The following is a 15675-nucleotide window of genomic DNA, read 5'->3' on the forward strand; positions in this document are numbered from 1 at the left end:
GCACTTATATTATGCTAGATATGAATGATTAATGTATGCATGATTGTATTGCCATTATGAGCGGAAAAAGACGTATGGAATAAATGAAATAAAACTCAAAACTCCACTATTTGAGAAATAATATCGGTCATTTGGAGTTTAAATGTGTGGGAACTGACCACAAAGTCCGTAGGCTATATTCTTCCGTATATCCAGTCAGCAGCTTGTATTTCGAATTCATGATAATGCAAAATTGTTAATAATTTAAAAAACAATAACAACAACAACACAAACACAGCAATCTTCCACTTTCATTGAAGCGCCGGAAAAAAGACTCGCTTAAAAAGGATGACGTTGCGCAAAGCCGAGTAAATTTAACTTTTGTTTTGTAGTAATGACATTTGAAATGAGAAATGTGCAATATTTTTTTATGTACGAACGTAGTTAACCGTCCGCGATGGAGGAATACATAGCATATATAACATAACATATATTTTATTCAACATAACATTGTATATATACAATTGATAGTCATTTAGATACTGTGTGGTGTTAAGTGTTACAGTTAGCCGAGAAGAATTGTTGGCGAGTATTAACAATTGTTATGACATATCTAACAACGTTTGTATAAAAAATACTTAAAATAAACAAATGTTCTTAAAAAAGGTGTAAAAAATATTTGTTAATGTTGCCGAGACATATTGTTATCAAGTATAAACAAAGGTTAAGAGTTTGCATAAAATACTTATATATGTAAGAAACAAAGTAGTAAGATATTTGTTAAATACTCTTTTAACGAATTATTTTACCCCTCAAATGATATATACATTGTATAGATGTTTAAAGAGCCTCTACTAACATTGTATTTATTACTAACCACATTCATTAATTTCGTTAAACATGTTAATAAAATCGTATGTATTGAAAGCATACACACTGATACACATTTTCTATAGAAGCGCGAAAATATGACTGTTAAGAAAATATTGGTGTAAAAATTTTCGCGCTAAGCGAAGATCGCGGAAATTTGAAGCCCGCGAATATTTCTACACATGCATACGGTATACGGCACATTATGCCACTCAATTTCGAGAAATTTACTATTATTTGCAATTATAAAAAGCTAATTCTTTATTTGAAATATTTAAAACCTAAATAACGACAATTATCATTTTTATATTTATCATATTTAATTTTACTTTTTTGATTCGATATTCAAAAGGACTTTTCCGTTTCCTTATGTTATCACTCCGTCCCAAAAAAGAAAAAGGAAAACTACACGTATATATAAAAAATAAGCTATACATGTCACTTTGAAAGCAAATGAAACATCATATCACTAAAATCTCTCTACCTGATTAAACAACTGTGTTAGAAACAACGTTAATTTGGGTGACTGGTGAGTTATGTACAGACTGGTCATGTTTAAACATATTTGAAAATAAAAACTTCAGCCTCTGTACATTTTCCCTGAGTGCTAACCTAACCTCTGCAAGATATATTCCGTAAATAAAATGATTAAGAAGCGAGTTCGCAGCTGACACCTGCATGTCTATTACAAACACATTATCAGGGTTGGCCGTTATTATACCTAATACAAAACAAATAATTATTCCCAAATATGGTAGAATTGCCACATTCGACACAATTAGGGCTACTAACAAATGTTTAAATGCCTTTCTTTGCATAAATTGTGTTCTGTTTATTTTACGTGAGTTCATTGTTCGTGTATTTCCAATACCATGAATGTTTGCTTCATTTCTTATTTGTCTTGTTGTGTTGGGTATATAGTTGATTTGTCCGGTCTGTAATCCATCTTGATTGTCTCTGTAGACAGTGTTTTCACTCCTAGGTACTACTACTTTCTCGCTTCTTTTTAACGTTGCTATGGAATGTACGTAAAATATATCTAAAGCTAAAAGAGTTATTCCATATAAAGGAACAAGATATATAACTCCTGATGGGGTTTCGAATAACTCCGGAGATAAACATCCGTTGACCTTTACCTGGCTAGTGAAGCTTGAAAGAGAAGGTAAGTGTGCAATTAGGCTAAGAATCCATGCTAACGAGGTAAATATGAAAACTAATGGAATGCGTCGTGTTGGTGTGAATGAAGGGCGTGAATAGTTTCTTAATACACACCATCGTCGTGCCGATAGGTGGCACAGATTTAGCAACGTTGCGTACTGACAAGTACTGAAAATCATGTGAATTGCGCTACATACTCGTGCATTTTGGTTAATACTTGGAAACAAGCAAAGGCACCAAACACCAGGCGATATTCCTGAAATGAGATCACTTGCACTGAGACTAATTAGTTGATGTCTTACAACTTCTGATATGATGTGGCGGTGTGTGTTCATGGTAATCAAGATGAGCAAATTAAACATTATTGTAAGAATACTTATAATTGCATTGCCTATCTGCGGTACAACTCCAATCACATAAACAACGTCAGTTATATTTCCAACCGTTTCATTCGATAAGCGATTGTTAGCCATTGCGTGTGCCGACCACTTGGTAACAGTACCAATTCAGTTTTTGAAAACTTTACTTATATATCTCCTGGTTTACTTTTATTTATAAGAATCAAATTAGTTCATAAGTTTAAACAATTATCGTTCACCTCAGTATCCTGATTACAAACACAACATTTCTGATGAAAAATCGAAAAACTCATCTGCTCATATTTCATTTCATTAATTCCAACAGTACTCTGTTAACAATAATATATATAATATTTGTTGCGACGCTCCTTTCCCGATAATATACTGGTGACCGTTGCTCAGTTAATGCTGCTTTTACGTAAAATGGAAAAAAAATGTCAATAATAGAAATAACGGTGTAACGTTCTTATTTATCTTCTCGTTATATGTTTTTAATATATTTTATGAGACGATGTCTGGTGCAAAAACATAATTGTTACTGGCTAAGATCTAGGAATAGCTTTCTTCATAGTTTTCTTAATTAAAACGTAATTTAACAATATAATTATACATTTGTATCTTAAAGATATATATAATACTCTATAAGAGTCCCTAACGAACGTGCAAAACGACAAAATTGAAAATGTTGCAGGCCCGGTTTGATTGAGCCTGTTAATGGACGGTAATGGAATGTGCAAGTTAAGGCCTCGTCAGACAGAAGGATTTTGCAGAACAACGCCAATTAAAACTAAGATGTACAAGCAAATCTTAATGTGTGATGGCTATTATTTCTTGAATTAATACAACTTAATACTAGATTTACAGATTAGGACATGTTCTATCTATTAATACTTGTTGTACGACCTCCCATATGACAGGTGACATATTTCCCAATTATCCCCTGATAATCTGTTTCCAGACCAATTAGGGCTAAAAGGTAAACATAGTAGTAAGATGGGGTAATGATGTTGAAAAACTCTTCAGGAGACCCAAAGTTGTGGTATGTTCGAATCCCAAATTATTCAGAAATGATTATGTCACGGTATTGAACTGTTCTCTAATAAGGGGAGACAGTTTGTAGGCGGCCGGATAGGTTAGTAAGTAGAGCCATAGTACAGTATTCCGAGGGCCCCAGGTTCGAATCTCGGTTGGGCTGCACATTAATCTCGCCCTGTGACAATTATAGACTTTTTGTAAAATGGAGGTGTTTCAGTCATTACTCGAGAAAAAAAATTAGTGAGTAAAGTATGTACGGGATCAATTGGGAGGGAACTGTTAACCTGATGGCTCCTACAATGCAGAATTACGGTCTGAATGCAAGTGCTGTATTGCTTCGAAAGTCGTACACCATCTCTAATTAGCGTTGTACAACTAAATCCTACCGTCTGTTGAGGCCTTTACCGTTCTCGCCCCCTAGCACCGGCTTAACATTTAACATGAACTGGTAAAATTTGGAATTTTTAAACATCTGCTGATGTGTCTATGTGGCGGTTATCATGAAACCTTGAACGTGACATGTAAGTGCCAATTCATGAAATGCGGCATATGGTCCCAAAGTAAAAAGATGTGTTTCCCCTAAACGAGAAAAAAATGGGCGGAACTAAATAAAATGGAATTTTGAAAGGGGATCAGAGGTTATGAAGCCTGAATATCACAGATAATACGTTAAAAGAAAAATTTAAAAAGCAGGCCACGTGTATGTAAAACATGCATGCCTCTTATCGGCAGCCAATTGGTCATGTGGCAATGTTATTATGACTTTTGACTTAGTGACAAAAAATCAATAGGGGTTATCTACTGGTCATGACTAGTCAATAGATCAATGTGACCGTAGAGGTTTAGTGCAGCAATTTTACAAATCTATGCATAAATTTTATGAAACATATATGCCTCATTAATGACAGCCAATTTGTTATATAACATTAGGCCTTGAATTGTGTATATCAAAAGCATTTTTAGTTTAATAAAAATATCAACCAAGGCAACTTGAGTTGTTGAGTTATTGGTCGGAAACCGTTTTTACGTACAATGTCAAATGTGACTTTGACTTTTAACCCTAAAATCAATAGGGGTTTTCTAATGACCAGGACCAAAGCACCTGTGAAATTTAAAGGTAAAGGGCCCATGAGTTGTTAAGATATTGATCAGAAACCGTTTATACCTATAAGGTCAATGTGATCTCGACCTCTGACTTCTTGACACCAAAATTCAATCGAGGTCATCAACTGACCAAAAGTAATGCATTTTTGAAATTTGTAGGTCAAGGGTCCTTGGGTTGTCGAGTAATTGATATGAAACCGTTTTGACATACAAGGTCAACATGACCTTAACCTTTGACCCTAAATTCAATAGTGGCATCCAATGCATCTACGAATTTTGAGGGCCAGTGGGTTGTCAAGTTATTGATCGGAACCGTTTTTACCTACAAGGTCAATATGACCTTGACCTTTGACCCGAAAATCAATAGGGGCATCTATTTGCCAAGACTTATGCACCTACGATGTTTGAGCGACAACAGCCAATGGGTTGTTAAGTTATTGATCGGAAACCGTTTTTACCTACAAGGTCAAGATGACCTTTGACCACTTGACCCGAAAATCAATCGGGCCATCTACAGGCCAAGACCAATGCACCTGTGAAGTTTGAAGTTCAAAGTCTTATGAGTTCTTGAGGTATTAGTTGGAAACCAATTTGACATTGACCTTTGACCTAAGGACCCCCCCCCCCCCTCAAAAAAAAAAAAAAAAAAAAAAAAAATAGGGATCATTTTCATCATCATACCAAGTTTGAAGTTCCTAGGCCTAAGCGTTCTTTAGTTATTGATCGGAAACTATTTGGTCTAGCAAAGCAATTTGACCCCACTTCTTCGAAGGCAGCCATAAAAATACTGCTGTGCACAATATCTCACAGATATACTGATACAATTAAAATTTGCATACAAACAAAAGCACAACCAAATTAGGGACCCCTCAGTTTTATTAAAAGCTTAAACCCATATTACAAATACATACATGAAACTATTTTCGAATCTACGTACCTACTTACACGTGCATATAAGCTTGCTTACAGACCTCCATGTATCCCCTCTCAACATACAAGATCTAAAATGTCAAGTATTTTGCCTTCTGAGCCATTAGTCTACACCCGATTAGCAATACACTTTGATCATTGAATCTTCACATTTTTTTGAATGGGAGACTGGCGTTTCCGTGAGTTTTACCCATGCCGGAAATTTCATCTGGCAAGGGGGTGCCAGATGAATCGCGTGCCATACAACAACGTCATTTTAGCGCAATTTATGAATGGACCGCGTTAAAATGATGTCATTACGGCGCATTTTAGAAGAAAACTATGTGCTTAGGATAACGTCATTTTGCCGTTGTTATTAAAGTAAGAAAATAGTTATGGATGAAATGACATGAATTTCCATGAACAAATATCTTATTAAGGTTAACCGATTTAAATAATTATGAAACAATATGACAAAATATGCAAGAAAAAATATCTGACATATGTTTGCGGTTCAGATCGGAATATCCGTCCCTCGGGTACCCGCCTATGGGCGGTAATTCGGCAAGCCTCGTTACCACCCAATGGGCGGGGTCCCCTCGGGACGGATATTCCGATCTGAACCGCAACATATGCGATATAATTAATATTAATGGCCCTGAATTCGCTCACCTGTATAAAGGCCCCTGGGCCAAGGGCAATTTTAAACCGGGGGCTTTTATTTGAACAAACTTGGTAGACACCCATTTGAGGATGTTTCATGATAAATATCTAAGCTCTACCTCTTTGGGGTTTTTATAAGAAGATTTGTTTAAGTCTTTACTACATGTATATACATATAGGGAAAAACAATGACCCCCTCCCCTGGGAGTGGCTAATTTTGACCTAAGGGCTTTAATTTGAACAAACTTGGTAGGCACTCACTAGAAGATATTTTATGCTTAGTAGCTAAACTCTAGCTCGTTGGGTTTTTTATAAGAAGATTTTTAAGTTTTTACTATACACATATAAAGAAAATCAATGACCCCTGGGACGGGGCCAATTTTAACCCAAGTGCCCTTATTTGAACAAACTTGGTAGACACCCATTAGAAGATGTTAAGTTTCTACTATATACATATAGGGAAAATCAATGACCCCCCGGGACGGGCCAATTTTGACCCCAGGGCATTTATTTGAACAAACTTCGTAGACACCGACTAGATGATGTTTCCTGCCAAATATTTAAGCTCATATTTTAAGTTTTTTCTTTCGGTTGCCATGGCAACCAGAGTTCTGCTTGAAATTAAATTCTTTGAACAATTTTTAAAGTTGACTACCAAAGGAACATTCCTGTGAAGTTTGGATGAAATTGGCTTGGCGGTTTATTGTCATTTAAAGTAAGTTTACGGATGGACGCTGGACGGCCGGACGAAAAGCAATCACAAAGCTCACCATGTCACTTTGTGACAAGTGGGCTTATAAAAACTCACCTATTGTGTGCTTTTCATATTCAAACCAAGATTTTTTTTATTATTTCTAACTAATGAGTACTAGATGCGATATATATTTTATATCTTTCACTTCTATTTTTCTTTTCTTTAAGGACATGTCATTTGTCGTGATAGCTGTCCATACAGTTGCCAAAAGTGTAGATGGGCTCAAACATGGGCGAATAATCTCACATGACTAAAACTAAACATACCTGATAGTAAATACTTGTAAGTTACAACAGTATGTAAAGGTAATATGGCATAAGCTTTGAACATGTAACATTTAGTGGCATAGTATTAGAAGTAGGGGCTTCTTGCATCTTTAATTTTTGCAAGACAAAATAACTAAACAATGTAGTTCAACTTTCAGTAAGATATTTTTTTATCAATTACATACATACTACAGACATAATAAGTACAATAAAATGAATTTAATAATAAGTCCCATAGAATATTAAGGTATCAGAGACCAACATCTTGAAAATCAATTAGTCTGTGAGCATACATGTACATATAAAACAAGTTTAATAAAAAATTTCAGTTAAGAAGGCTTCATCAGTCACAAATAAAAAGCTGAAATTGTACAATTCATGCAGTCAGATTGCATTCTGCCACTTCAAAACAAACTAGCTTAAAATACACAGTGATGACTTATCTGGTATTTTCCACATTTTTCACTTGTATTCATTGTAAAACAAATGGCTGATTTTTTTGTCCAAATGCATTAAAACATAATGTGAAAACTTACAAATCTTTGTCTACAGAACTTCAGGGTCTAGTACTGTGATATTTAGCATGAAGCATTAACTGATTGGCCTGTATCAAGTTTGTTAAAATCATGACCCCTAGGGTCAAATCTGCCTATCCTCGGGGACACCATTTTATAGAAATATAATAGTGAAAAATTCAATATATCCTCCAGAACCACCTAGTCTTAAACATTGATATGTTACAAGACGAAATCCCTAGTGATCACTTTTGATTTTACATTTAATCACATTGTGAAAGCTTTAAAAAAATCTTCTCCAAGTTTTTTCCAAATCATGACCATTGGATCAGATTTGGCACCACCTGCCACTTGATATTCGTCATTTATAAATAAAACCTTTAAATATTTCCGTAACTGCCCAAAGCTTACATATTTGGTGTGAATCATCAGCTTGCTGTCATGTACAAAATTTATAGAAATTGTGACTAAGGTATTTGTCGGGTGACTTAGTATACCAACTTCTTTCTCAAAGGCAGATGAGTTTGTCCAGGTAGCCAAAACAGCATTATGTTTACATACAAATAATGTATTAAACTTTCTATTTTATTCTATACAGTACTGTTATATTTGTTGTTCCTTAAAAGCATTTTGGCTAACTGGATAACTGGGCATGATTAAGAGACTTTATATTCTAATACATACATGTATATGTACATGTATATATCTAAAATTATGTGCCCTTTGAATCGGCACCAACTTGGCCAATGGGACCAGGATTCATACAAATATGGTAGAGGTCCAACAGGAAACGTCTCATGCATATATCAAAGCTCTAGACCTTTTAGTTGTGTATAAGGTCATTTAAATTCTTCTTATAATGTCTTATGGATGCTATGGAACCAAATTATGGCAACATGATTTCTTTAAAAAATCAATTGTTTTTGTACAACTTTAGAAGTCTTTCACTCTAGGAACAATCTTGACATGTTTGTTTGTTATCCCACATGTTTCTTGAGAATGAATTGTAGTTTACTATATATTTTAGATGTATAACTATCGCTATATGCCACCTTATTGCATAAGCATAAAAAGTTTGCTTCAACATTATATACGAAATCTACATGCATATTCTGTTAAATATATATGTATAAATATATATGTATATCTGCTGTTACATGCATGTAATTTAACATTTTAGATATTGTCTCTCTCCACAACATAATTTCATGCTTGAAAACTGTTAAATGGAACTCTTTAAAACTCAAATGACCTTTAAAACAAAACTTTATTGTAATAGAATCCAATAAGGAAGTTCTTAAACTATAGTCAACATTTATTAAAATGTCACCATATTCCTTTCATATCTTTCAATCACTTTATAGCCGAATCTGGAATCTGATGAGTCATTAACATCTGAGATTATGTGAAAGCCATCATATAGCAAAGTACTAGGAGGTATTTTTAAGTTTCACTTTCTCTCCTATTACTTTAACCTCAGGAATCTTTTTCAGTTTTTTATCAAATCTCGACCACAGTTTTTCCTCAGATCTTTCAGTGCATCCCTGTGACAAGTACTCAGCAAGAACCTAAAATGGAATAAAACAACTTAAAAGATAAAACTACTCAAAATAAAACAAATTACAGAATAATTTTACATTTACATAATACTGTATGTGTATTTGAATTTGAGGAAGCAAATTTTGGCAGAAAGGTCTATTTTGAGGGTCTCTACAAATGTTCTCGCTTCTGTGAATTCGCGGAGGTGACTGTGGAAAATCATCAATTCGCGTAGACCGCTCAGAATAAAATAAGAAGGGAAATTACTCTTACAGGATTTTGGAATGGTGTAAAATACAAACGAATGCAGACAATGTTAAAAATCAAAATACAATGCACTGGTTTTCGCAATCAGCCTTCATTCATTTTACATAACTTTTACTGTAATCATCGTGGGAGTTCACATTTATTTTCAATATCTATCTAAAACAATACGATATTGTACAGAAAAGTGGACAGATTATGGCAAACAAAACAATGCCCGTTAACGTGCATGCTTTTGCACAGTTTTACAAAGTTTTACACTGCATTTAAATGTGTACATACATGTTTTTTAAAACAAATGCATCAAGTAAAAATTGTTTCATAGTTTGCATCATAAACGTCTTGAAATCTGATCAGATCATATTTTGTTTTCCTATACAGTCACTACAAAGAACACAAACAGAATGATTTTTAACTGATGAATAACTTGGAAAACAAAACACAATTACTCAGTAACATTATAATAAATTCGTATGTATGAAAGTATATAACACGCTGATATACATTATTCTATAGAAGCGCGAAAACATGACTTTTAAGAAATTATTGGCATAGAAATATTCGCGCTTAACATGAATTTTCAGATCGAGAGTCATCGTGAATATCGCGAAAATTTGAAGCCCGCGAATATTTCTATACATACTGCATTTATAGAATAATTGTACATTTGCCAGTATTTTTCTACTTCAATGTTTCAATATTAACAAGAGGGCCATGATGGCCCTGAGGTCGCTCACCTGTATATAGGCCCCCCCCCCCAACCCCCACCCTGCCCCCCAACATTGCAGGGCCAATTTAACCCAAGGGCTTTTATTTGCACAAACTTGGTAGACACCCATAAGAAGATGTTTCATGCTAAACCTCTAAGCTCTAGCTCATTGGGCTTTTTAAAAGAAGATTTTTTTAAAGTTTTTACTATACACATATAGTTAAAAACAATGACACCCCTGGGGCCGGGCCAGGGCTTTTATTTGAACAAACTTTGTAGACACTTACTAGAAGATGTTTCATGCTTAATATCTAAACTCTAGCTATTTGGGTTTTTTCAAAGAAGATTTTAAGTTTTTGCTATACACATATAAAGAAAATCAATGACCCCCGGGGCGGGACCAATTTTGACCCCAGGTCTTTTATTTGAACAAACTTTGTAGACACTCACTTAAAGATGTTTCATGCTTAATATCTTAACTCTAGCTATTTGGGTTTTTTCAAAGAAGATTTTTTAAGTTTTTGCTATACACATATAAGGAAAATCAATGACCCCCGGGGCGGTGCCAATTTTGACCCCAGGGCTTTTATTTGAACAAACTTGGTAGACACCTATTAGAACATGTTTGATTCTAAATATCTTAGCCATAGCTTTTTGAGTTCTTTAAAAGAAGATTTTTTAAGTTTTTACTATATGCAATTAGGGAAAATCAATGACCCCCCGGGGCGGGGCCAATTTTGACCCCAGGGCTTTTATTTGAACAAACTTGGTAGACAATTATTAGAACATGTTTCATGCTTAATATCTTAGCTCTAAGTCTTTTGGTTCTTTAAAAGAAGATTTTTTAAGTTTTTACTATATGCATATAGGGAAAATCAATGACCCCCTGGGGCGGGGCCAATTTTGACCCCAGGGCTTTTATTTGAACAAACTTGGTAGACACCCATTAGAACATAGTTCATGCTAAATATCTTAGCTCTAGCTCTTTGGGTTCTTTAAAAGAAGATTTTTTTAAGTTTTTACTATATGCATATAGGGAAAATCAATGACCCCCCGGGGCGGGGCCAATTTTGACCCCAGGGCTTTTATTTGAACAAACTTGGCAGACACTCACTAGAAGATGTTTCATGCCAAATATCTAAGCTCTAGCTCTTATGGTTTTTTAAAAGAAGATATTTAAAGTTTTTTTCTTTCGGTTGCCATGGCAACCAGAGTTCTGCATGGAATTAAATTCTTTGAACAATTTTTAAAGGTGACCACCAAAGGAACATTCCTGTGAAGTTTGGATGAAATTGGCTTAGTGGTTTATGAGGAGATGTCATTTAAAGTAAAAGTTTACGGACGGACGCCGGACGGATGGACGCCGGACGGACGCCGGACGAAAAGCGATCACAAAAGCTCACCCTGTCACTTTGTGACAGGTGAGCTAAAAACAAGTTATTTTGTTGGGACACATTTTCCAGATCATAAAATATCATTCTACATTCCTCGTCGAATTCAGCATTGAAGAATATATCAATTGAAATTGGAAATAGCAAGTGACAACAACTCTGAGAAAGTGTATGATTTGCCTATTGGGAAACTGTCAGATTGGAATAAAAATTTAAAAACGTGATACCTTTTGGTCACAATAAATGAAAGCAAGAACTTTTACCTTTTTTCTCAGCTTTTTTGTTTTCATTTCCGGTCCCTTGCTTTGTAAAACCTCTACTATGATTTCATTCCAGTTAAATTTAGTCTTGAATTTTTTCTTTGCTGGTTCCTCTTCCCCACTATCATCATCGTTTTCTTCATTTTCATCCCCATCCTTTACCTCATCTACAAAATATGGTACATAGTCAGCCTTATTTTATAAATAAAACAAACAAGAGCCAGTTGAACCGGGTGATGCTCCTCGAATAGGTTTTGAACTCAGAAAAGTATACATTTTGTAGTTTCAGAGTTATGTCCCGGACAAAGTTCAAAAAGTGATAATTCCAAGCTTAGGCTACTTCTCAATGGACAAGAAAAGTGGATGGATGGACAGACAGATGGACAGAAGGACAACGCGGCAGTTATATTCTAACCCTTCGGGGAGCATAAAAATCCCATTGTTATTATAGGTTTTAGAATCTTTTTGTTACAAGGATATAACTGAAAATGATGAATGCCCTTTCATATTGCTTTGACAATTTTACAATATTGCTATGGTACATAAATAGCCCGTCTGGAGACATTGACTCCATTGACTTATAAACCTTACCTAATAATAGATGTCCAGGTATGGTAACACAATACCAATTATCTTAGGTTTCAGTTTATAGTTGAAAGCTCTTGCAGAAAAAGTAGGAAAGAAAAAAAGGTACTGAGAAATAGTTCTTTTATCTAAGTTTTTTTTTCTCTTTATTTTTTAACTATAGCACTGAATCATATCAATCATTTATTAAACATTAGCACACTTCATACTAAAAATCAATGAAAAAATTCTAAGAAATATTACAGAATTTATTTTTTTAAGATATCATGTTCATGAACATCAGGTGTAAATGTATATTTTCACTAGTGTCTATTCCATTAATGAAAATATAACATCTTGTGATCTATCAGTGAAGTTAAACAAATATGCTCTATATCTTACACTGTAACCAGTATCAATTTTGTATGAAACTCCAAAAAAAAGATATGCCAATATATAATTATATCAACAAGCAATTATCATAGTATTGCAAGCAATCCATAAGTCCCCTACCGGTTAGAACCCCAGATACATTCTGAAGGGCCATTGGCCATTCACTTATGTTTCTATTTTAGGTAAATTTGTTGAAAAAGTTCTTTAAAAGTGATCACAGGAAACAGTTTTTATGTACAGACAGACAGACAGACAGACTGAAGGACACTGAAGGAGTTTGAAGAAAATCCTATAATGATTGAAGAATTTGGAGTAAAAATTACCAATTTCTCGAAAAAAAGTTCAAAAGGGGCATAGTTCTGGAAAAAGTCTTGCTAGAGTATTGACCTTTCTCACAAATGTTGAGTGATAATAAGAAACATATATTTGAAGTTTGAAGTAGATACATTCAGAAAAAAAGAAGTTATTAAAAACAAGAGGGCCATGATGGCCTTGAGATCGCTCACCTGTATATAGGCCCCCCCCCCCCAACGTTGCAGGGCCAATTTAACCCAAGGGCTTTTATTTGCACAAACTTGGTAGACACCCATAAGAAGATGTTTCATGCTAAACATCTAAGCTCTAGCTCATTGGGCTTTTTAAAAGAAGATTTTTTTAAAGTTTTTACTATACACATATAGTTAAAAACAATGACACCCCTGGGGCCGGGCCAGTTTTGACCCCAGATCTTTTATTTGAACAAACTTTGTAGACACTCACTAAAAGATGTTTCATGCTTAATGTCTTAACTCTAGCTATTTGGGTTTTTTCAAAGAAGATTTTTTAAGTTTTTGCTATACACATATAAGGAAAATCAATGACCCCTGGGGCGGGGCCAATTTTGACCCTAGGCCTTTTATTTGAACAAACTTGGTAGACACCCATTAGAACATGTTTGATGCTAAATATCTTAGCCATAGCTCTTTGAGTTCTTTAAAAGAAGATTTTTTAAGTTTTTAGTAAATGCATATAGGGAAAATCAATGACCCCCGGGGCGGGGCCAATTTTGACCCCAGGGTTTTTATTTGAACAAACTTGGTAGACACTTATTAGAACATGTTTCATGCTAAATATCTTAGCTCTAACTCTTTTGGTTCTTTAAAAGAAGATTTTTTAAGTTTTTACTATATGCAAATAGGGAAAATCAATGACCCCCCGGGGCGGGGCCAATTTTGACCCCAGGGCTTTTAATTGAACAAACTTGGTAGACACCTATTAGAACATGTTTGATGCTCAATATCTTAGCCATAGCTCTTTGAGTTCTTTAAAAGAAGATTTTTTAAGTTTTTACTATATGCATATAGGGAAAATCAATGACCCCCCCCCCCCCGGGGCGGGGCCAATTTTGACCCCAGGGCTTTTATTTGAACAAACTTGGTAGACACCAATTAGAACATGTTTCATGCTAAATATCTTAGCTCTAGCTGTTTGGGTTCTTTAAAAGAAGATTTTTTAAGTTTTTACTATATGCATATAGGGAAAATCAATGACCCCCGGGGCGGGGCCAATTTTGACCCCAGGGCTTTTATTTGAACCAACTTGGTAGACACTCACTAGAAGATGTTTCATGCCAAATATCTAAGCTCTTGCTCTTATGGTTTTTTAAAAGAAGATATTTAAAGTTTTTTCTTTCGGTTGCCATGGCAACCAGAGTTCTGCATGGAATTAAATTCTTTGAACAATTTTAAAAGATGACCTCCAAAGGAACATTCCTGTGAAGTTTGGATGAAATTGGCTTAGTGGTTTATGAGGAGATGTCATTTAAAGTAAAAGTTTACGGACGGACGGACGTCAGACGGACGCCGGACGAAAAGCGATCACAAAAGCTCACCCTGTCACTGTGTGACAGGTGAGCTAAAAAACAATATTTTTTTCATGAAAATTTTAAGTTCAAGGAATGTAATTCTGATAAATTTTGTGCTAGAGTTGTAAACCTTGTCACATATGATGTGGTTGATGACTAGCAACTTATATTTAAAGTTTGAAGAAAATACCTTAAGAAATAAAGAACTTATAGTGAAAAAACTTAAAAACTAGAATCAGAAATCTTGAAATTCAGTCTATTTGTTGCCATAGCAACCAGAATTTTCAACAAAGGAAGATAAGAAAAGGATGTGCATAATTTCCAGACTGCCATCTACCCATATGTCAAGTTTCATAAAAGTATTTTCAGTACTTTTTTGCGTTTATCACTGGATCCAGGTTATGTGTAAAATTTGCCATATTTTCAGTCTATTTGTTGCCATAGCAACCAGAATTTTCAGCATAGGAAAAAAAGAAAAAGACGTGCATAATCTCCATACTGCCATCTATCCATATAACCAGAATTTTCAGCATAGGAAAAAAAGAAAAAGACGTGCATAATCTCCATACTGCCATCTATCCATATGTCAAGTTTCATAAAAATATTTTCTGTACTTTTTGCGTTATCGCGGGATCCAGGTTATGTGTAAAATTTGCCATATTTTCAGTCTATTTGTTGCCATAGCAACCAGAATTTTCAACATAGGAAGAAAAGAAAAAGACTTGCATAATCTCCATACTGCCATCTATCCATATATCAAGTTTTATAAAAATATTTTCAGTACTTTTTGCGTTATCGCGGACGGACTGACGGACAGACAGACGGACGGAGGGTAAACCTAAAGTCCCCTCCGGTAAACCGGTAGGGGACTAATTATTATGACACAAATACCACCAGTTGCAGAGTTAATTGGTATTTCATATGATCAATTTGCAAGCACACAAAATACATGAAAATCATGTAAACAAATAATACCTTCTTCTTCCACTTCTTCATCATCTTCTCTTTTTCTTTTCTTTGACTTTTTCTTTGAAACTTTTTCAGTGATAATACCATTGTTTTGAACATTTGGATCAGTTTCACCAATGTTCTTGTCTTTC

General features: G+C 34.7%; 1 protein-coding gene across 1 annotated transcript; it reads right to left on the reverse strand.

Moving 5' to 3' along the window:
• Positions 1-7251: 7251 nt before the first annotated feature.
• LOC132726772 (cell growth-regulating nucleolar protein-like) lies at positions 7252-15675 on the reverse strand (the record flags this gene model as incomplete). Its single annotated transcript, XM_060712134.1, is given in 3 exon segments — positions 7252-9180; positions 11779-11942; positions 15551-15675. Coding segments are annotated over 3 exon segments (427 nt in total), but the record flags the coding sequence as incomplete, so codon positions are not given.

This window comes from Ruditapes philippinarum, unplaced genomic scaffold, assembly GCF_026571515.1.
Source record: "Ruditapes philippinarum isolate M1 unplaced genomic scaffold, ASM2657151v2 ctg1585_1_1_1_1, whole genome shotgun sequence".
Classification (NCBI taxonomy): Eukaryota; Metazoa; Mollusca; class Bivalvia; order Venerida; family Veneridae; genus Ruditapes; species Ruditapes philippinarum.